Raw genomic sequence first — 23,361 nt, forward strand, 5'->3', positions numbered from 1 at the left:
AGAGGGGGGGTAGAAGCTATACTCCTGCCCTGGGGCACAGGGTATTTTGATGGGTGACCAAGGCCAACTGGGCTAGGACCTGACTAGGTACTACTTGATAAACTGTTGAGAACATGTTAAATTGGTTCTTTAATACTAAAGATGGCATTTATCTGTATGAGCACTTCTTTGAAAAGCATAAAGAATAAGACTACTATTAATGATGATCAAGAAAATTTCAATTTTTTAGTTCATATCCTGACTGTCTGGTCATAAAATTGCTGGTTTTCAAATAGTATCCTGAAAAAAAAATTGGAGGAGATATATGCTTATCTTATTTCAGTTTGTGTGAGACATCATAACACACCCATGTAGCATATATGCTGGCAGTAGCTTTTGTCCTTTCATGTAAAAAAAAAAAAAAAAAAAAAATGGTATTCATAATAAAGTTAAGATTGTAATATCATTAGTATTAAAGTAGGAGTATTGTTGGCAAGTACAGTATGTCATTCCACATCTTTACTGGTAACCGTGTTATACTTCCTATGTTCAAGGAAAATCACCTTAGTGCAAGAAAACATCAAACCATTTAACTTGAAATATTATAAAAAATATATACTGTACTGTACTGTACTGTACTGTATATACATTTTTGCAATATAATTTTATTGCTGATTCCAGGTAAGGCAACTCATTTATCCCACCAGTCTACAGTGTTAAACCCCAGGTAACACCTATTCAATAATGGCTTGAACTAATCCATCAGTAATTCAAATGACATTCCATTAAATCCATTATCTTAAACAGGAAGACATAGAAACAAAGGTTACCACTTGAGGCTGAGGGATGACAAACCTTAGTATCACACCAGCTGTATTTGATGTGAAAACCACCTGTCCAGTGTTCACAAGCAGTATGTATGAAGATGAAAAATACAGCTTAATAAATTCATGTGACGGAGATACAATCTGTATCCCTGATGGCCACCTAGGGAGTGAATCAGCCAAATGAAACCGATGCACCAATGAATTGCAATTTGTCTGTTATCAAAGAGAAGCTAACACTTACAACCCACCATAACTGATATGAAAGTAATGCAGATAATATGTTGCCAAACTTTAAGCCAACATCCAGAAGCAAAACACTTATTTTTTCCCCAAAGAAACAATGTACAGGGTAGTAGAACTCAAATGTCTGTTCAGTGTTGTGAGATGGCTTTAAGTGAGCTGGAGTGATCATGGAGATTTTAATATGAACAATGGACAGACTGTGTGTGCGATTTTTCACACCCAAACTGTCTATTAGAATTGCACAAAGCATAAACGTAATCTCAATTCAGATTTGCACATCTTCAAAGAGAAATCCAACTTTGAGTTCGGTGAGTCTATAATCCTCTATCTCAGAGGATTGTCCCTCTCAGGATTAACAAAGCAATGGCATCAGATTTGTTTGAATTCTGATTCCTACATGAAATGAGGACAACAGTTAGATTCTTCATTATAATTGTTCAGTAACAGACTTAAATATTTATATTCATCTGTTCAATTGATCGTCATAATTTGATTGTTCAGTTTTACTAAACACACATACTTGAGAAAACGTATTATTTATAATTTTAAAGTCTGTAAATTGAGATACCATGAATTGCTTCCTGAATTCTTGACATTGAAACTGTCATTTAATTTTTATTTCAGTTTATTGTTTGATTTTAAAGTAAACTTTGCTTAGTAAATCTTATAATAAATTTTTAGTGCAATGTTGATGTGTTTCCAATTGTAGAATATTTATTTGAAGCTGAAGTGATGTGGAGGAAAAATAGTACAGTACGGGTGTCATTGTTAAAGATAAAGATTACTCAGCGAATCTGTGGAGGTTTTGTGCTTGGTCTTCCATATTTTATGGTGTGGAGATGGTCGATAACTGAAATGTTTGAGGAAAATTTCAGGTCTGCCACCCTACTATGAGCATGGGAAATGGCATGTACAGTATAGGTAGATAGAGAGAATCATAGTTTGAATGGCCGCACAGTAATGTCTGTTTTATTTTTAGTCCCTAGATAGACAATTCAGCTCAGAATCAAGGAGGAGTAAGAGCTTCGAGGAACGGGAAGAGGAATACGAAAAAGTAAGGAAGCGAATATTCAGTCAGGAGGTAAGAATCTTAAACTAATGAAGAAGGAACTCTTGTTGGCAATCCAATCAGGTTTTACGTGTTTCCCAGCATTATCTGCCTCTCCAGCTTAATGAAATGAAGATATACTGAAGTTCAATACTTCTCCAGAGAGGAAGAGCCATTATTGGTAGCACAGGTTAGGGTCAAAACACCCTGGTTAGTGACAAGTTCACTACAGTCTGTGCTTCTTCAACATCTAAACTGAGCCAACATTGGTGACACTCAGTGTCCTAATCAGATTTATCCAATGTATTAGATGTTCCATGACATAGACACATTGTTGTTCATTACCTCACATCTGTTATATTTGCTGAAATACAGTATTGTATGAGTTAAAATTAATATCAGAGGCTCATGAAAATGAGATATAACTCAGTTATAATGAGCTTGACTGTAGCTGTTGGTCAAGAGACATTGGTGTCTGTTGAAGTATTCATAAGATATTATCAATTGATGAAAATATAGGGATTTGCTGGAAACTGAGCATTCTTTGCATATAAGATTTCCTTCAGGAAAATGAGGCTTAACTTAATTTTTTTAAAGGCTAGAATAATACATGATTCCAACCATATGAATGTACTGTAAAGTACTGTATCGAAATTTGTAGCATTCAAGATTTTGGTTTGAAACTTTAATTGTTTTCCCAACTTAACCTCATTTTCTTAACACCTTGCAAAATATATATACCTCTTTACTCATACACACCCTTGGTCATGAACTGTGGAAGAATAAGGGAATACTGTACTACTGTACTTGACTCAAATATATGGAATGTCCTAAATTTGAATAATTAACTTATAATAAGATTATCATCAAGATGAAAGCAACTAAAGTTGAATCTTGACTATGTGTCTCAATTTTGATTCTGCAACAAACAAGATTTTAAACTGAAAATTTTTAAAGGTATTTGTTTATAATGTTATGCTACAGGATGGTGTAAGTTCAAATATTCTTATGATTGTCTCAAATTTCGTAAACATTTTAGTTGGGAATTGACTGAAAGGAAAGCTCAACTCCATTTTGTCTACATTCACACTTTTGTACCACAAACTGTGTTCCAAGGCTTGATTAAGGCTACCTGTACTTAAAGCCAGCAGTATGTCTCAGGTCCCTATATTATTCAAATTAGGAATCATATTTGTTAAAATTGTTCCATTACTGCTGACCGACCTCATCATGGAAGACACCTGAAGGCCCTTTATAAATAGACTACAAACCATTCCTTACCTTACTCCCTGTCTTCCTTGCACTACTATCAAAATATATTCTTAATCCCTCTCCTTTCCCTTATTGTTTTGGTTATATGGTATCAGTTATTGACACTCAACTCACATTCATAGCATCTCTTTATCATTATTTACTTGATCATCAAAAATGTATGTCTAAAGCACCTCAACATTCTGTTTTCCTCTATCATGCACATCATTTTTTGGCCAAATCTTCATATCTACAGTACTTGGTTTACTTCATTAGTCCTCATTCCAGTTCTTTTCAGGGTGAGTAATTTCAATTGCCTTTATGTGCTATTATTTATATTTATTGTACTGTCACACTGAAATTCTGCTACTTAAGTTATTGCAAAGTCCATCTCTATCTCTTCCAGCAGTTTTGAAAAACACAGAGAATCACAATCCTCTCTCAGTATCTCCTTTTTTCCACACTCAAGCTGTCTATTAGAATTGCACAAAGCATACACGTAATCTCAATTTAGGTTTGCACATCTTCTAAGAGAAATCCTACTTTGAGGTTGGTGAGTCTATAATCCTCTATCTCAGAGGATTGTCCCTCTCAGTATTAACAAAGCAATGGCATCAGACTTGTTTGAATTCTGATTCCTACATGAAATGAGGATAACAGTCAGATGTTTAATTACCCCTTACCACACTTGGCCAATGAAAAATAATATAAAACTAATTTATATCCACCGTCCAAGGCAGTTTGTGCAGGATGCTGGCTTCAAGGGAGTAATTGTCTCAATAGCAATGAAACACCAATGAGGTTTTTAAATGGTAAAACTTTTGCTTCTACTCTCACTTTTCAAAGTGCCTATTGCAGTAGACTATTTTTAAGATTAGTTCCAGCCACTACTGTCAAGTTCCAGGCTCAGCCATCAATTGGGGTTTATAGATCAATCCTTCATTTATAAAAGAAATTAGTTCTTTCATGTAAAAATTAGCCTTTGATATTAATGTTTCATCATATACAGTATGTTGAATGATAAAAAAAATGGTCATTAAAGTTCTTTAATGTTTTTTTTTTGTTTTTTTAGTATAAAACCAAATTTATATTGGAGAAAGGGTTTTGCAACCACAAAAAAGTACCTGTTTCACAGATTGACAGGTAGGACTTTGAGTTCATGTGCTAACCTTCGCCTAGTAAAGGTGGTTCAATACAGTTATAACTTGCCTACTAAATTTAAAAGAAAAAAGTGGAGTTGTGATTGATAGTATAAGTAGGGGTGATAAAAATTACTAAAAATGGAGGTCTTCCTCAATGTATGATATGGTTGCATTCCTGAAAATCCAATCGTAAATCAAATTATTGGAAGTCAATTTAATTCATATTTTGTCATTGTTTACCATTGCAATTTGTAAGATATGTTCCTTAAAAAACTTCAACATGTAAAAGATCACACTTTGCAACTCAACTTAAATATTTACATACTTAAAAAATTAAATGCATTATACATACTGTCAGGATCAGTTTAATGAAAGCAAAACTGTAATTTGTTTAACATATTCATGGTTACTTCCAGGAAAACATAAATGACTACCATAGGGTACCCAAATTTTTTTATTATTTTATTTGTTGAAAGAGTTGGTTTGGGTGAGTAAATAATATAAAAATATCATATAAATGGTTTACTTACGTTAGAAATGACTAGCACTTGATGTCATCATTGAGGGTCGAGATTCCCTGAAGCACCTTATCACAGCTGGCCATCCACCACATTACCAGTTCTACCACCACCAGCACACCTTCCCACCACATTTGCCTCATATTTTGTGGTTTTCCTTCCAAATTACACTTATTTATTATGGTACTTGTAACACTGTTTGGATTATTATAATAGTAGTAATTACTGAACAATTGACTGCAAGCCATGTCAGCACAAGACCATATGTGTGTGCCGAATAAGGTCGAGTGGAGTTTATCGTATAAATATTACCTTTCCTTATAATATAATGTTTTAGAACGACTCCATGTTCTGCTGAATCATTCTGTATATCTGTGGTGTAACCTGGGAAGGGGACTTTGGTAGCCCATAGTGTTGTGTCTTCATAGCTTAACTGAAATGCTCATTAGATAATGTGTCGTATGCTGCTACATGTCATGTCGTATACTCAAGGCTAGTATATCCCATCATCGTCACCACTGTTGTGTCTTCACAGTTTACCTGAAATACACATTAGATAATGTGTTGTATGCTGCTACATGTCATGTCGTATACTCAAGGCTAGTACATCCCATCATCTTCGCCGGATGACGCAGGATAAAAAGAGACAATTTCTACCGTAATGCTGGACTGTATTTACGAGGTACCCGAGGAGGAGGCTCAGCTATAAGTGCTTAAACATAATACTTGAGATATAAATAAAGTGAAAACAAAAGAGAGCATCTGTCAGGTACTATAAATGCATTGACAAAGAAAACTTAAATCAGTAACTAATATGTATATAATACTTCCTTCCCCCTCACTCTAGAAATTTTGAGCTATGATTACCTTAGAGTAATACTGTATATGAAAATATAACATCTGAGCATACAAAAATAAAATAAACATCTCGGTATCTTAAATGAAAGAAAATATAGTTTTCCTTACAAATCTAATCTATTAGGAGCTAATCCCCTGGTTTTCCTATCAGGAAATACTCTGCGTGCAACTGGACTTTGGGGCAATGGCATTGTTGTTACATCTGTTGTGGGTAAAGTCTCCTTGGTTGCTGCTGACTTACTGCTGGGGTCAAGAATTTGTTCTGTATTGGTTTGATCTACAGAAGTATAAGGGTGATGTATTTTGTCTACCCAAGAAGGCTTCAACTGATCAGTGTGTCTTCTCATAACATTACCATTGACATTAACATCATTCCCAATTTCACGTGTAATTTCTCCTGGTACCCACTTGTCAGGTGTAGTGGAAAAGCGTACCATTACTGGAGGTGATTTTGCAATTGTTTCCACCCTTTGTTCTGTTGTTCACTAAGAAAATCAGGCAACATTAAGTCTAACATAGTCTTAATCTTTCTTCCCGTCAACAAAATTGAAAGCGACATACCTGTAGTTGCATGCGGAGTAGTCCGATAAGCCATGAGAAACTTACATGTGCAAGTAGGAACATTGGCAAAAGTGGCATTTCTACATTTCATATTATGTTTGAATGTTTGAACAAATCTCTCTGCTTCCCCATTTGTGGCAGGATGGTATGGTGCAGTAAACGTGTGTTGAATGCCATTTACATTCACAAAATTCTTGAATTCCTGGGAACAAAACTGAGGACCATTGTCAGATACTATACGCTGTGGTAAGCCATGTGTTGCAAAAATCTGCATCAATGCTTTAATTGTGGAGAGTGAAGTAGTTAATTGCATGGGAATTATCTCAGGCCATTTGCTATAAGCGTCAACCACAATCAAGTAAGAATATCCTAAGAATGGACGAGCATAGTCAATATGCAGTCACTGCCAAGCATATCTAGGGCATTCCCATGGATGTAATCGTACTGGTTTAGGATTATTCTGGTGAATGGCACAAGTTTCACACGTTTTAACATACATACAGTTCAATATCCTTATCAACACCTGGCCACCATATGTAAGTTCTAGCTATGGCCTTTGATCTGACAATGCCTTGGTGGTCAGCATGCAGCTCTGCAAGGACCTGTTCCCTAAGTTGCTTAAGAACAACAACTCTGAATCCATGCAATATACATTTTTGTTCTACACTAAGTTCTGGCCATACTGGCACATATGATTTACATTCTTCCCAAGTCATTATTGAGTCCCTACTCGTAACTAGGCATTGAAGTACCCTTGAGAGTATAGGATCTTTCTTTGTGCTCTGTGCTATATTCTTTGCTGTAATGGGCAAGTTGTAACTTTCTATCAAAAGAATACTAGCCTCGTGCTCTTCAGGAGCCCTGTCCACAGGTAGGTGAGACAGTGTGTCAGCATTACCCATCTTAGTGGTGGATCTGTATTCCAGTGTGTAATTGTAAGCTGCCAAAGTGATGGCCCATCTTTGTAGTCTTGCAGTGGGTAATCCTGATTTGGGATCTAAATTTGCTAATTATGGTTTGTGTTCAGTCACTAACATTAATTCCTTCCTGCCATACAAATAGATATGGAATTTTTTAACACCATACACAAGTGCAAGGCCCTCCTTCTCAATCTGTAAGTAATTTCTCTCAACTTTATTTAACAATCTAGATGCAAATGCAGTTGGTTTCTCAGTGCTGTCTGGCATGACATGTGCTAGAACTGCACCTAATTCAACTTGTGAGGCATCACATATTAGCTTTACTGGCAAATCCATTTCAAAATGTATAAGAAAGTTTGGTGAAGTTATTGCAACTTTTATCTTCTCAAACGACTGCTGACATTCCTCTGACCAGGTCCATGCTACATCTTTATTCAGTAAATGATATAAGAGGTTTCCAATTGTAGCTAAATCTTTAACAAATCTTCCATAAAATGTTACAAGTCCCAAGAACGATTGTAGCTCTTTAACATTCTCAGGCACTTTTGCAGACTGGACTGTTCTAACCTTCTCATTTGTCTTATGTCTGCCTCGTTTATCAATTATGAATCCTAAATATTCAATGGATGCTACTTGAAACTGACACTTATTCTTGTGAATTTTCATTTCATTTTCTTGGATACGCTTCATTACTGCCGTTAATCTTTTCTGTTGTTCTCTTTCATGTTTTCCTGCTACCAAAATATCATCCACAAAACAAAATACACCAGGTAACCCATTGAATATTTTGTCCATGGTTTGTTGCCATATTGCACAATTACTAGCTCCACCATATGGCAATCTTTTAGGGCGAAAAAGTCCTAAACGTGTGTTTATTGTGCAATACTCCTATGACTTGTCATCCATGATTAACTGCTGAAATGCATGTTTCAAGTAAATTTTTGAAAAGATCTTACATCCTCCTAAAGATGCAAACATATCTGTAGGGTTAGGTAGAGGATGTTGTGCTACTTGTAACTGAGGGTTTAGAGTTACCTTATAGTCTCCACATAATCGAATACCACCACCCTTTTTTGCTTCTGGAACTAAAGGTGTATACCCCAATCTGAGTAGGTTACTCTTTCCCATGACTATTCTGCTTCTAACCTCTTAATTTCCTGTTCAACTGGCTTCTTTAAAGCATAAGGAATAGGTCTAGGAGCAAGAAATTTGGGTGTTGCATCTGGTTTCAGTGTTAAAGTAGCCTTAACATTATTCACAGTACCGAGTCCATCAGTAAATACCTCCTCAAATTTTGATAATACCTCATTTAAAGGAATGACTGCCTTTTGTTCTTTCTTTAGAACATTCAAAATATTTGACCAATTTAATGTAAAATGTTTCAACCAATCTAAACCCATTAATGTTTAACCTTGACCTTTAACAATGGTGATGGGCAGGTCCTTTGCTGTTTGTTGGCTATAGTGAACATTTACCTTGGCAGAACCTATTACTTCTATATTGTGACAGTTATAATCCCTTAGAACTTTGTTGCATGGTTCTATAAATATATCAGGAATTTTACGTGCCACCTCTTCAGACATTACTGACACATCTGCTGCTGTGTCAAGTTACATGATAATAGGTACAGTATTTCATTCATAGTGATTGATATCATTCTTCTCTTCTCTTTACTACATAGAGAATTGATCTGAAAGGGAAATTCCTCATTATCACTAGCAATTGATTGCTTATCTCCCTGACTTTTCTATGTGAACATCTGTGATACAGTTACATTCGAGGTAAAATGAATGTGTTTTGTTGTTTCCGAGAGTTACACATGTTATTGAAATGACCTATGTGACCACAATTATGGCATTTCATATCAGTTGCTGAGCCTTTTTCCCTATCATTGGGATGATGACTTTCTGTACCACACCTGAAACATTGTCTAGCTCTAGGTTTGGATTCTCTGGATGAGCTATGTTGTTGTAAATGTACATTAGGAGATTGTTTTCCCTTAAATTTCTCATGCTTTCATATTTCTACCTTTTTGCCATGGCTTTTGCTGTCTACTGGTGCTAGTTGAAACTCTGTTGACCTGTGAATCATGTGATCTACCCTCAGTAGTCTGAGCTTGAGAATTAGCTGCTTCTAATGCTCTAGCAATGTCCAAAACCTTATCTAATGTTAGGTTTTTCTCCTGCAGCAACTTTTTCCTCAACTCATGAGAATTACACTTTTCAATCACCTGATCAATAATAACATCCTCAACATCAGTAAATTCACAAGTAGAGGCTAACTTTTTCAATTTGGTGACAAAAGTATCAACAGATTTATTGGGATCATGAGTACATTTCCTGAACAAAAATCTCTCATACCTTACATTTATTTTTGGAAAAAAGTAGCTGTTCAGGGCTTCTGTGGTATCTCTGAGGTTGTTACTCGCAGGCGTCAGGCTAGTGAATATTTCTTGCACCTCAGGTCCAACAACATGCAGCAATAAGGCTCTCTTCTGCTCCTCCTTCGTGACTCCTGTGGCTATCAGGTAAAACTCAAAAGAAGAACTCCATTTCTTCCACCTCTGAGCCACCGTGGAAAGATCCTCCAACACCGAGAATACCTTGGGAACTGGTACGTCTAGAGCCATGGCCCTCTTTCCTGGTTGCGTGTTCTTGCCAAACTTGGTTGGTGCCAAACACACGTTCTCGTCTCGAGGGCTCGTTATTGCTCGTCGCCACTGTTGTAGATCCACAATGAAAATGTGGATAAGATAAATCTTGATAAAATCACACAGGGAAAAGGGAAACAATGGAGCACCTTAGCTTTTGTCTTTTTAGACAAGGTTAATGATCTTGTCCCTAGTATTACATTCAAAATTGAAAGAGAATTAAATGGATCCCTTCCATTTCTTGATATGCTTATCATTAGAAATGGTCATAACTATAAATTTAAGGTGTACAGAAAGCCTACACAGGTAGACAGCTTCATACATTTTTTATTGAGTCACCTGGAATCTACTAAAATGTCATTTTTTTCTGCTATGTTTTTAGATGTTTATGTATTTGTGACGCTGAATTTATTGATGAAGAACTGAAATACATTCAGTCCATTGCACAAAAACTTGGGTACCCTTCATTGTTTGTTGATCATTGTTTGAAAAGGGCTAAAACATCCTTTCATTCTACTCAAACCAGGCAAATTCCTACATTTAAAAATATTTTGACTGCCTTATCGCAATGAATTTATTTTGTTAGTTCATTCCCTTAAATTATTAAATATTAATGTTGTTTTTAAGTATGACTCTACTGTTACCAATATATTAATCAAGAATAGCCCAACCTTGAATGTAAATGGAAGTGTTTATTGCATTCCATGTAGCAACTATAATGGAAATTATGTAGGACAGACTGGGAAAGCATTGCAATTCCGAATTAAACAGCACAAGTACAATATCAGAATAGCATCTGGAAGCAGTGCACTGTTCATTCATGTTAGGAACAATAATCATCCCATTTTTAACCTTGGGCCACTGACAAATATATTTGTGTAACTTATTATCAGTTTTGTACTGACCATCACTAAGGTTTATAGAATTCAATTCCCTTATCAAACTAGCTTCAATCAGAAGTCTTTCTGTGACACATGATGATTTGTACACTTCTAAGCTGTTTTCCCAATCCATGGGATGATTATTGTTCCTTACGTGAACAAACAGTGCACTGCTTCCAGATGCTGTTCTGATATTGTACTTGTGCTGTTTAATTCTGGGTATACGTATACAGTGCAGTGGTCCCTCGATTAACGAACGGTCCAATTAACGAAATTTCGGTTAACGAATTAGCTCCCATAAGGATTTTCAATTCCATTAACGAACAAAACTTCGATTAACAAAAGCCTTATGAGAAACACGCTTTGTTGTGTGCATCAGCTGATCGGCTAGTCCGCCAATACAGTAGTACAGTATAGTAATTGGTTCTATGTTTACATTTCATTTCTAGTGGAGTAAATATCAAGAAAGTTGTGCTCTTGAATATTTGTGCATTTTTTATATTAAAATTATTGGTCATCCTAATTTAGTTAACACATTGATAATATATACAGTACAGGGAACAATTTTTGTGTGCCAATCAGCTGATCGAATCACCCACCAATGCTTCTCAGTTTAACTTTGTTTACAGTGGAGTGAACATCCAGTTTGTTGGTCTCTTGAATATTTTTGCATTTTTACATCAAAATTATTGGTCATTCTGAAATTTAGTTCACATATTGATAATATACAGTGCAGAAATTATTATGAAACATGAAGAAGGCATTAGAACCAGTGCACGCTGTAAAGAATATGGCATGTCATCATCGACTGCCTCTACAATCAGCCGTTTGATATGTAAACAAAGCTGCCGGGAATACAACATAAACACTTCAAAGTAAGTTAAAGTACTGTATTCTATTGTTTTTTATTTATTATTATACAGTATACTGTACAGTACAGTACTGTATTTAGTTTATATTTAATGTTTTGTTAATTCTATTACTGGTATATAGTACTTTGTATGTACTTTTTCTGTGAGTTGGAACCAATTACCCAATAACCCATTGAAATAATAGATTCAGTTAACAAAATTTTCGGTTAACGAACGACTCTTTGGAACCAATTGTGTTCGTTAATTGAGGGACCACTGTATAGGGAATTGCCCACCGGGGCACAGGTCATCGACCCTCAACAGGGCCTGGGAAATAAAAGCAAAAAAATTAAAATAGAAGAGAAAAGGCCTATATAATCTTCACCACGAAGATGCCGGAAAACCAGCTTTTTAAAGTGTAACAGATTGTTTGAGTATGGAAACACAGAAGAAGGCAGAGTATTCCACAGTTGGCTGTGTGAGGAAAGAAAGATGTACTATAACGGGTTATTCTAGTGTGACCGACATCCACACAGAAATGGTGGGCACCGCTGGCAAGACTAGTGTTACGAGCCCACGGCCTTGCCGGCGGTACACAAGATGCCAATTCCACCGAACATATCCCTTTGAAGTACCTGTAAAAGAGGGAGAGTGTGAAGCAACATTGCTGCAAAGAGGAAAGGAAGAGAGATTATCAACTAAGGAAGGAGAGTTTGCAAAGAAACTTTGTTTTATGCCGGAACGCTCCTGCTTAACACAATTACTCAAGGTACTGGATGTTTGGACCCAAATTCTGCAACATTTTCCCAAAGCTTTCGAGAGTGTACCCCTTGAAAGGCTGAAAATTAAACTGGAAGGTTATGGGATTATGGGAAGTGTCCTAGCGTGGGTCGAAGACTTTCTACATGATTGCAAGCAGTGTGTGGTGATTAATGGCATGAAATCTTCATATGTACCAGTGATAAGCAGGGTACCACAGGGCAGTGTATTGAGCCCGCTGTTTGTTTCATAAATGACATGCCAGAAGTGATACACCCCTGATATCATGGATGATGCCAAGTTATTTAGGGAAATAAAGAACCAAGCAGACTATCAAGAGCTGCAGAAGGATCTCTGTGAGCTTCAAGATTGGCTGAAGAAATAGTTGCTAAGATTCAATGTCACAAAGTGTAAGAGGCTGCACCTGGGTAAGGAGGCGTATCATATGTCCCAACGGGACGAAGAAATTGCATAATTGAGACTGAATGTGAAATGGACTTAGGTGTATAAGTTGACAATGAACTGAAGTTCTCGGGCCATTGTGAGAAGAGGTTGAATCAGGCAACTACTGTACACTATTAGGTCTTATAAAAAGGTTGTTCAGATATCTATGCGGTCTATCTCTAGTAACGATCTTGAAGAGCGAGGTGCTTTCCCGCCTGGAGTACTGTCACCCTGTCTGGTCCCCTAGATATACTAGGGACTGTCAGTTGATTGAAAATGTCCAAAGGAGGGCCACCAGGCTGGTGCCAGCACTTTGGCAGCTCAGCTACCCTGAGAGATTAGAGCGCCTGCAATTGCTTAGCTGGTGGACATTTGCCTCACAAGGGGTCACAGCTCTAGGTTGAAGAAGTCCAGAAAACTGTGAGAGGTACCTTTTTTGGAGTGAGAGTTGTGAATTCTTGGAATATTCTGCCAGAGAGTGTGATGGCACCAGGTGTGAGCTTTTTCAAGACCAGACTTGACAAGCACTGGAGCAGGTTCAGATACATTCAGGAGCCAGTGCATGCCCAGTACTTGCCAACAGTGTGTAACAGAGATGTGGCTGATTGCCCAAGCAGCTAACAAGCCGATCAGTGTTGAAGAGGATAAAAGTAAAAAAAGAGAGTTAATAAGACGAAATGCCTTTGAGTCCACCGTATCTAACAGTTGGACAGAAGAAAATCCACCCCAGATATGAGAGCAGTACTCCAAGTTAGGACGAATGAATCCCTTTTAAACTTGAAGCAACTGCTCCGGAGTGAAGTTGCTTCAGCATCTGTACAGCATTCCCATCTTACGGGAGGCAGCTTTAGCAATGTTAAAATGTTTATATTGTTGACTATATATACTTATTTCACTGTTACATTTTCATAGTTGCTTACTCTTAGGTGATGAAACAGTAATGAATTGTGTCTGTGATGATTATTCTTTTAATAAACATTGCTTTACTCACCATAAACTGGCTGCATCTACCGGAACTGCGGGCCACAAGAAAAGAATTTCTTAATCAATTCGTGGGCCGCACAAAGACATGGTTCGGGCCGCATGCGGCCCACGGGCTGCGGGTTGCCCATGCCTGCCATAAGATATAATGGAAATACCGTAGGTAAAATTAGGACCATGACATTTTATATGATATCTTTTAACAATTATTTACCTTAGAAACATTTTTTAAACATTTGATAACACATTATTTTAAGAAATTATTTATCTTTATGAGTTATCTAACATCCTTAAAGTTCATAGGGGTCAGTGTGTTGAGGCAATGTAGGTTGTGCCGGCGACCCGGTGGTTCACAGCAACCGTTGTTGGTGCACACTCTCTCCAGTGGTTCATTGAAACAAAATACTTACTATAATGTTTTAGAAATAAATAATTTTAACATAATAAAATATTCTTATTTTCTTTGCTTCAAAGGCTTGATTGGATTGATGGAGGTGGGTGTTGGGGATGGAGGATTAATCGGAGGATGAAAAAGAAACAGGATTACGTGGATTATCCTCTCCCACTCGTCTTTCGCCTAATAACTTCTAATTTTACATCTACTGTATACTATACAGTAAGGTCTTGTATTTCGCGAGTAATATAGATTGGAAAAATTGCGCCAAATTCAAATTCGCCAAATGCAAATACATAAACTAATGAGAAAAATAACAATATGGACTGGCCACTCTACATCAACCTCTGATTTTCCCATTTATAACCTCCAAATGATACAAATTCTGCCTTTATTGACTTGATTGTGCTTTCCGGAAACTAGTTTTTAGGCCTTCCTCAAGTAACTTAATCACACGCTGCTTATCCTGCATCGAGTACCTGGCAAACTTAACTCCCTTATGATAGTCCCGCTTCGCCTTTTCTTTATTTGGCCACTTAGGTGGGTCTGTCCCACCAGCACCAGTAGGACCCCCAGTAGAGGTAGAGGCCATTATCTTGACTCGACAGGTGGTAGCACCACCCAAAAAAGCACACAATAACAGCCCGGGCGGTCGCTAGGATGGCATGGGCTACAACGCAATAGTTGCGTTCTTGTAAACCTCTTTTACGTTCACCACCGGCAATTTGATCACCAGAACGCTTCTTGGAAACATTCTTCTTACCTAGTCTTTCCGTATTCATTGCTAACACAACAAAATTGAAGAAAATAGCAAAAATCACGAAGTATTTGACAGAAACCGCGCGATTCAACTGATCACGTTATGTAAACAGAGAGTGCTGGTGTAAACCGTTATTAGTCCTTACTGCGAAATATTCTTTTTACTTATTCTTTTCATACAACATTTATGGGTAACAGCTAAATTTGAAAAAAAACAGAAGAAATTTACAGAGTACCTCTCAAAAAACACTTCACAAATAAAAGACACGAATCAGTTGAACATGTGATGTCGAATGTGAAGTGTAAACATTGCATAACCCCGCGCCACACTTAAAATGTTGAGGATGGAATGAAAACATTGAGAATGGAATCGCGCTATAGCCAACATTCGCATGCAAAAGTTCACGTTTTGCAAACAGCTTTCCCTTATTCATCAATCGCTTTGCAACCAATTCGCGTTGACAAAACACGAGTTGTAGCAGAAATGACTGTAACTGGTATGAGGGCTGTGACATCATTTAACACGGTGGCCAGCATTCAGCTTGCTGGATCTTGCGTTCAGCTGGCTGGATCTCGCGAAATTCACGATATTTTACCCCAAATATAAGACTTGGTCACATAAGATAGTGCTCGCGAAATTCAAAAACGTGAAATGAAATCGCACGAAATATGAGATCTTACTGTAGTTAATGTGCTTCCTTTTGAGTGCTGCACCACCTTGTTTGGGTTTGGAACTCATGGCTACAAAAATGATAAAATAATTCACCACAACATGCATGAAAAGCCACAACAAAGGCAGGAGTAAACACAACAAAGCACTGGTCTGGACGAAACAAAGTGAGAGACTGGCGTTGAGACGAGTGCATCTATGGCGCCAGGAAGAGGGTGAAATTTCAAACGCTAAAGCTAAAAATCCGTAGATTTCATCGGGAGTTTTTGATTGGTTTTTGAGTGGAATTCACTTAAATGCGGGGACTTTTTATGTGGATGGTCACAAAAAGTTGACCACTTAACTGCGAAACCACAGATAGTGAATACAGTGGTCCCTCGGTTAACGAACACAATTCGTTCCAGAAGGTCGTTCGTTAACTGAAAATTTTGTTAACCGAATCCATTGTTTCAATGGGATTTTGGGTAATTGGTTCCAGCTCAGCAAAAATTACATACAAACTAAAAATAAATGCAGTAAAGTACACTTACTTTGAGGTGTGCATGTAGAAGGCTCCTGGTTGATGATGATGATGATGGGAATTAGAATGGGGATGGAGGAGAAGGGAGAAGAGAAGGCATTTGGGTGGAAGAGAAGTCACCCCATGCTGCCATTTCACCCATAAAATTTTAGTTCACTTGGTGAAATTCAAGATTAATTTCTTTAAATCAACACTGCACTGCATTATATATTGTCAATATGTAAAATAAACTTCAGAATATCCAATAATTGTACTGTAAAAACGTAAAAATAGTTTATGTTCAAGAGAGTCTCAAGCAAGATGCTTCCTCCACTGAGCAGGGACACACACTGACGCCATTTGGGTGAGTCAAGTGGCTGTTTGGCGCGCTAAAAACTAGTTCCCTGTACTTCAATTGTGTTAAATAATTGTTAAAATGACTAAAAACTTTAATATAAGACTTGGAAAATTATTGAATAGTACAACATTCTTGATATTTACTCAAATGGTAACGAATTTAAGCCCTAAAACAATTACTGTATTGGCGGACTAATACTACAGCTGGTGAGCAGCCAAAAGCAGGCAAAAACAAAAACTTGTTGGGAAAAATTCGTAAGGAATTCGTTAACCGAAATTTTTTCGTTAACCGAAGTGAAGAATCTTATGGAAGGTAATTCGTTAACCGAAAATTTGTTAACGAAGGCGTTTGTTAACCGAGGGATCACTGTATACTCTTATAACGAAGACCTGTATAGACCTAGATTGAAGAATAATAAGTGATATTGAAATGTAGTGCAGTAGAGGCGTTTGTATGGGGTATGGTGAATTACAGTACTGTATAGTGAATTTTGTGCTTATTTGATATGGACTGTATTCATAACACCATTGTCGTTCATATGCCAAGGCCTACCTTGTATTAGTGGTAAGTGGAAATTTTATTGCCCAAATTTTATTTGTCACAGAAACTTCTGACTGGTGTATTTGTCTTCCTTAGTATGTTTACAGTAATAATCCATTATAAAAAGTACTTTCAAAGAATTTAAAAAAATAAAATAAAAGGGAAAAATATGCATAAACATTTCGGCGACTGTGCACCTAGCCACCACTTATTTTGTATCGCCTTTACTTTTTACATTATCTTTTATAGTTACACCATGTTCATTTTATACTGACTGATGCAATGATGTGGGTACAGCACGAAGAGTAATCAACAGTAAACTTTCACTTACACTTGCAAAAAGAGCTTTTATTTTATTTACAGTATTTTATTTTTGAAGGTTTCATGTGATTCCCAGCCTTTATTGCATAGGAAGGCATCATTTGAATAAATATTTGACAATATCTTAGCCACGAATAGCACTCGGGAAAAAAATATCTTCTCCACAATTTCTGGTCATTCTGCGGGCTCAAAAGTGGTCCGGTGACAGGCTTGTTAAATAAATTTCAGACAGTCTTGAGAGTGCTAATCTGAAATAATGTACAGGTACATAGAGTTATCATAAATCAAGGGAACATGTATGGAAAATATAATCTCTCCAGTAGCCAGAATCTTTTATCCCCGGTACTCCAATACCTGTACAGTACAGGTACTGTACTATTTTTTTTCTTTTTGTGCCTTCTCAGAAATTTTGAGAAAAAACTCTTCATTCCAGGCATGAGAACAAGTTTCCAAGGATGGAATCATGCGCATAAATTTATCCTGGAAATACTGTGGAGACAGTAGTTGTCCTACTTTCTTACTACCTTTACCGATGTTGGTTGCATAATGTTTAATACAGTACAGTATTGCACTTTTGTTCGATGTTATAAATATACTGTATTGTAAATAGATTATGTATATGTACAGTACAGTAATTACCATTAATGTAGTTCATATATTAATGGGAAATGTTTATTACACCTGTAATACTGTACTAGTTTAAGGTTTATTTTAGATAAAATATTAGCTATACAACTTCAGTAAGCTAGAAGCTTCACATTTGTGAACAATAAGAATAATTTTTTTTAATAAGAATGAACAAGAAATTAAGAGTTTTGTAACAAAAAATATAATTAACCCTTTCAATTGTATGTTTGGTTTATATTTGCATCCCACCTAGCCTAAGGTATTTTGAAAAAATAAAAATAATAATAATAATAGGCCGCATAAATTAATTAAACAATGTTAAAACCCATAAAAATTCTTAAAGGATAAAAGAAAAGTTGGTTAGCAGCTGCAATCCCTTTAAGTTTCCTCCATAATACAATAATTTAGGCCACTATGTCTTCCTGGTATCACCCTGTGTGTACAAGGTGTTTGCATGCCCAAGCTAAACTTTGTCATCATCATATTCCTCTATGTCTTTGGTTTCCATAAAAATTGTGTCTGATTTATCCCATATAGTTGTGCATTTACGTTTGCATCTACCAGATGCGTGGTTATTACTCTTGAAGCTGCCAGATGCCAGGATAACTGAGCAGCTGTGAAATTTCTGAGGGTGAAGTATTGTTGTTAGTGACATATACTGTAGTATCATTGTTTGGCTTACAGTTATTCCAGGATATTTTAATTGGTGCGGGGAAAAATCAAAACATATCTCATATGTATGTAGGATTGAAAGGGTTAATAAAACTGATATGAATGTGTGTTGGTGGAGGGATGGGGGAGCCAGTTTGCTGGCAGACTCATCTTTGTTACATACCTTCAGTGAGCCGGCATAGTTGGTTGTGGCCTTCAGTACATTTTTCCATCATAATGTATTAATTTTTAATTAGATATATAGTTTAAGGATCGTCAGGCAATCAAAACCTGAGCAAATATGGTTACCGTATACTGTACACATAATCCACTGTAAAAAAAATATCATTCAATCAGAAGTGATACAACACTAAAAATACCATGTGGGTCAATTTTACAAGTGTGATGTGAACTGTTTACTTTAGTTGTGTGTGTTCCTGGTAACATGACCTGAGTTCTGAGTGAAATATGTTAGTGTTGCCCTCATTCCCTGCATGTAATCCAGTGGCCTTTCAATAACCAGCCACCTGCAACACCAACCTCTTGTGTCACCAATTATCTGCTCATCAACTATGTGAACCACCAATCACATGCACCAATCATTCGAACCATTAACCATCTACTCCACCATGCATCAGCTTCACCAAATATCTTCACCGTCATCCATCTCCTTCTCCAACCATTTATACCTTTACTCATCTGCACCACCAACTATCTTTACTACCAACCAACTCTATTGTGTTTATGGCAAAATTTGTGTGAAATTTCAGGAATTCTGAATATGCAGATGAGCACTCACAGTGAAATTTTGTACAGGTGTATTACAATCATGTAAAATATAGTTTTGTAGGCTATCAAATATGCAGACTTCTACTATACAGTTATCCCTCTTGACATGTTACTTTTTATTTTTGAGATAATTTGATCAAAATTTCACAGGTTCTGTAGTCTACCAAACAATGTGCCACATGCCATAAATTAAGAAATTAGTCAAGAATTTTCTGAACTGGTCCAGATTCAATTTTCTGAGTGAGATTTCTTATTTGATGTTCATATGTGTTCGGTATGAAAATGAAGGATTGATCCTGGAAACCCTGTTTCTGGTGGGTTCTGGCTACAGCCTCTACCAGAAAACATACTTACCACCCAAAATATCCTTGAACTACCCTGTAGATGTACAGTCTTCTCATTCACACAAAAATTTCCTATTGTACATGAATAGACACAAACCAGTAAAACTCACTTGTTGTGTACTAAAGCAATGCACGGTCAGTCAAAATTTTCTCTACTTGGAGGGATCGGTGAATTTCAGAATGAACGCTGTGACGTCTGTTGTTTCAGTAGGGTTGTCAGAATCCTTCATCTGTTGTGTCATATTTTTCAACACAATTTTGCATACCTGTATATAGTTTTTTGAATGACTGTGTGTCTGTCGTCACAACATTTCATATTACAGTACATGATGCCAAACACACAAATGAGGACTAACTTCCTGGTGATCCACAGTAATTTCATGCCTGTGATATGCAGGATGCAAATTCACTATAGGACGATTTAAATAAACTGCAGGAGTGGTCAGAAATATGGCAAATGAAATTCAACACCAGCAAGTGCAGCATACTTAATATTGGAAGAACAAATATTGCCAATGTATACAGCCTTAACAACATCAACCTAGAGAAGTCAACTTGTGAAAGAGACTTAGGGGTATTTGTAAGCCCGGACCTATGGCCTAGAAAACAGTGCATTAATGTTCGAAATAAGACAAACAGAGTATTAGGTTTTATATCTAGAAGTGATAAGAGTGCGGAGGCCATATTGTAACTATATCTTGCGCGAGTCAGGCCGCATCTCGATTATGCTGTTCAGTTCTGGTGCCCTTATTATAGAGTGGATATCAATTCACTGGAATCGGTGCAGCGAAGAATGACGAAAATGATTCCTGGACTTAGAATCCTTCCATATCAAGATAGATTAAAGAAACTAAACTTGCATTCCCTAGAAAGACGAAGAGTGCGGGGAGATATGATAGAAGTATTTAAGTGGCTGAAAGGAATCAATAAAGGAGATATAGATAAAGTTCTCATAATATCCGAGCAGGATAGGACGCAAAGCAATGGATTTAAGTTGGATAAATTTAGGTTTAGGAGGGAGATAGGAAGGAACTGGTTCACAATTAGGGTGGTAGACGAGTGGAACAAGCTTAGCAACTTTGTAATAAGTGCTGGAAGGCTGGAAATTTTTAAAGGAGGCTAGATAGATTCATGGATGATAGAGAGTGGTTGTAACTCTAGACAGGAGCTGCCATGCACAGGCCAACTGGCTTATTGCAGACTCCTTATTTTCTTATGTTCTTCCATGCAATTGCCTTATTCTCAATCAGGACAATGACTCTTCTATACCTTAAAAAAAACACACAAAAAAGTGGAAACAGATACCTCCCAAGTTTTGAATATTTGTATTTCCCTTTGGTGGTTGTTCCTGTTCTTATGTATACTTATGTGTTTCTATATCAAAGGTCTTTAGGCACATAAACTAATTCAGTCCTTTCACATGAAAAACTGCTGTTAACATTGTTTAAAGATATATCTTCCTCTTCAACAATAATTCCTCCCATCTCTCTCACACTAATTGAGGATTAATTAGTAGTTTCTTTATTGTATTATTGACTGCATTCATTGGGCATCATCTTAGCACAGAGCTCATACTGTTATCTCTGCATCGTTCCAATTCTTACTGTAGAGGCAAATACCCACCTCCTCTTGTCCTTAGGTGAAAACATCAGGAAGATTTATGAATTATCAGAGAACTTTCAAGCAAGTGAAGGAAATGTAGTTACAATACTAATTAATCATTAGACTACATAAAACCAATAGGTATGATTAATAGAAAATAACAGGAGTTACCTAATGTAATTCACCCTAACAATAGCCAATATTTTAGAATATTTATTCTCGCTTTTTACCCTAGACTCAAAAATAATGGTTTATACTATTTCATATGCACTTGCTAACAATCTTATCACACCCTACCATAATCCTTGGTATATTACAATTGGGGTGGGATACTTAGCTTTTGTAGTACTGTATACATTATAAGCTGTCCAGGGGAACCAGTCTGTAGGTGTGCACACACTGGCATATGGTTTGGAATTGGATAAAAGATGTAGGTTGGTTCTGAAACGAGATGGAGGAATTACCATTATTATGGCAAGTAGCATATTGGTTGGTCCTGAATGGCCTTAACAAGCTCTCCTACCTCCAGATTTCTTTGCAATATACCTTTATAAAACTTGTACCATTTTCCCATTATAACTTGATGGCATCATTTCTTAAGCTTAAAAGATTGTGGTCAGGGGTAAAACTTATCATTTTTAAAAGCTGAATATTTAAAAAATTAACTACTTATTAACATGCAATATAAAGTAGTGGTGCCGAAATAACATTTTATGATGATTTACCAAAATTACATTAATAAGTTCAAAGTTTAAGTCTAATAAAATTATTCATCAATTTCAGAACTATAGTTCTGATTGAAATATCACAACAATAGTATCACATTATTTGATGACAGTTCATTACTGTACATTGTTTATTGTCATTATAGAGCTGCTGGTCCGGTTTATAACCTCCTTCATGCATGGGATACATTAATGAATCTTTCATAAGCCTTGTTTCATAATTAGTTCATATCCTCCACTGTATAAAAAATGAAAATTTAGTACAGTAATATTAAAACAACTACAGTACAGGGTAGTTTGGAAATTAAATTTTCCTGTCTTGCCCATTTTGATAACCAGACCTATTACTGGAACATCTGCCAGTTGAATCATCTCATTTACTTAACAAGCTAAGCTTTGTAAGCGTGAAACAATTATAGGAATGAGTCTTTAATACTGTACTTAGAAAAAGATGTGGTACATTATTAGTCCTAAGAACTTTCCTATCAGGGTGAAAACAGTATTTAACCATAAGTATCATATCCAGATGCTAATGAGTTGGATAATGAAGTATTGCACATAGTCATGGTTCTTCTGTATATATATATATATATATATATATATATATATATATATATATATATATATATATATATATATATATATATATATATATATATATATATATATATTATTATTATTATTATTATTATTATTATTATTATTATTATTATTATTACACCACCACCACCACCACACACACCACCACCACACCACCAGCTCACCACCACCACCACTGACCACCACCACCACCACCACCACCACCACCACCACCACCACCACCACCACCACCACCACCACCACCTCACCACCACCACCACCACCACCACCACCACCACCACCACCACCACCACCTCACCACCTCACCACCACCTCACCATCACCACCACCACCACACCACTACCACACCACACCACCATCACGCCCACACCACACACCACCACCATCATCAACACCACACACACCACACACCACACCACCATCATCATCATCACTACCACTATCAATATCATCATCATCACCATATTATTATTATTATTATTATTATTATTATTATTATTATTATTATTATTATTATTATTATTATTATTATTATTATTATTATTATTATTATTATTATTATTATTATT

General features: G+C 36.5%; 1 protein-coding gene across 8 annotated transcripts in view; it reads left to right on the forward strand.

Moving 5' to 3' along the window:
• The window catches only part of LOC121858317 (cAMP-regulated phosphoprotein 21-like), a 286,877-nt gene that overhangs the window by 146,338 nt on the left and 117,178 nt on the right, over positions 1-23,361 (forward strand). For 6 of the 8 annotated variants that reach the window (XM_042354669.1, XM_042354670.1, XM_042354667.1 and 3 more), the window contains one exon: positions 2,029-2,130. The exons of 1 other annotated variant lie outside the window; for it this stretch is intronic. In XM_042354669.1, coding sequence (XP_042210603.1) covers positions 2,029-2,130 — 102 coding nt within the window. The remainder of the gene's footprint in view (positions 1-2,028; positions 2,131-23,361) is intronic. One more of the 8 variants, XM_042354668.1, reaches the window with a different exon arrangement.

Source organism: Homarus americanus, unplaced genomic scaffold (assembly GCF_018991925.1).
Source record: "Homarus americanus isolate GMGI-L3 unplaced genomic scaffold, GMGI_Hamer_2.0 scaffold57980, whole genome shotgun sequence".
Lineage (NCBI taxonomy): Eukaryota > Metazoa > Arthropoda > Malacostraca > Decapoda > Nephropidae > Homarus > Homarus americanus.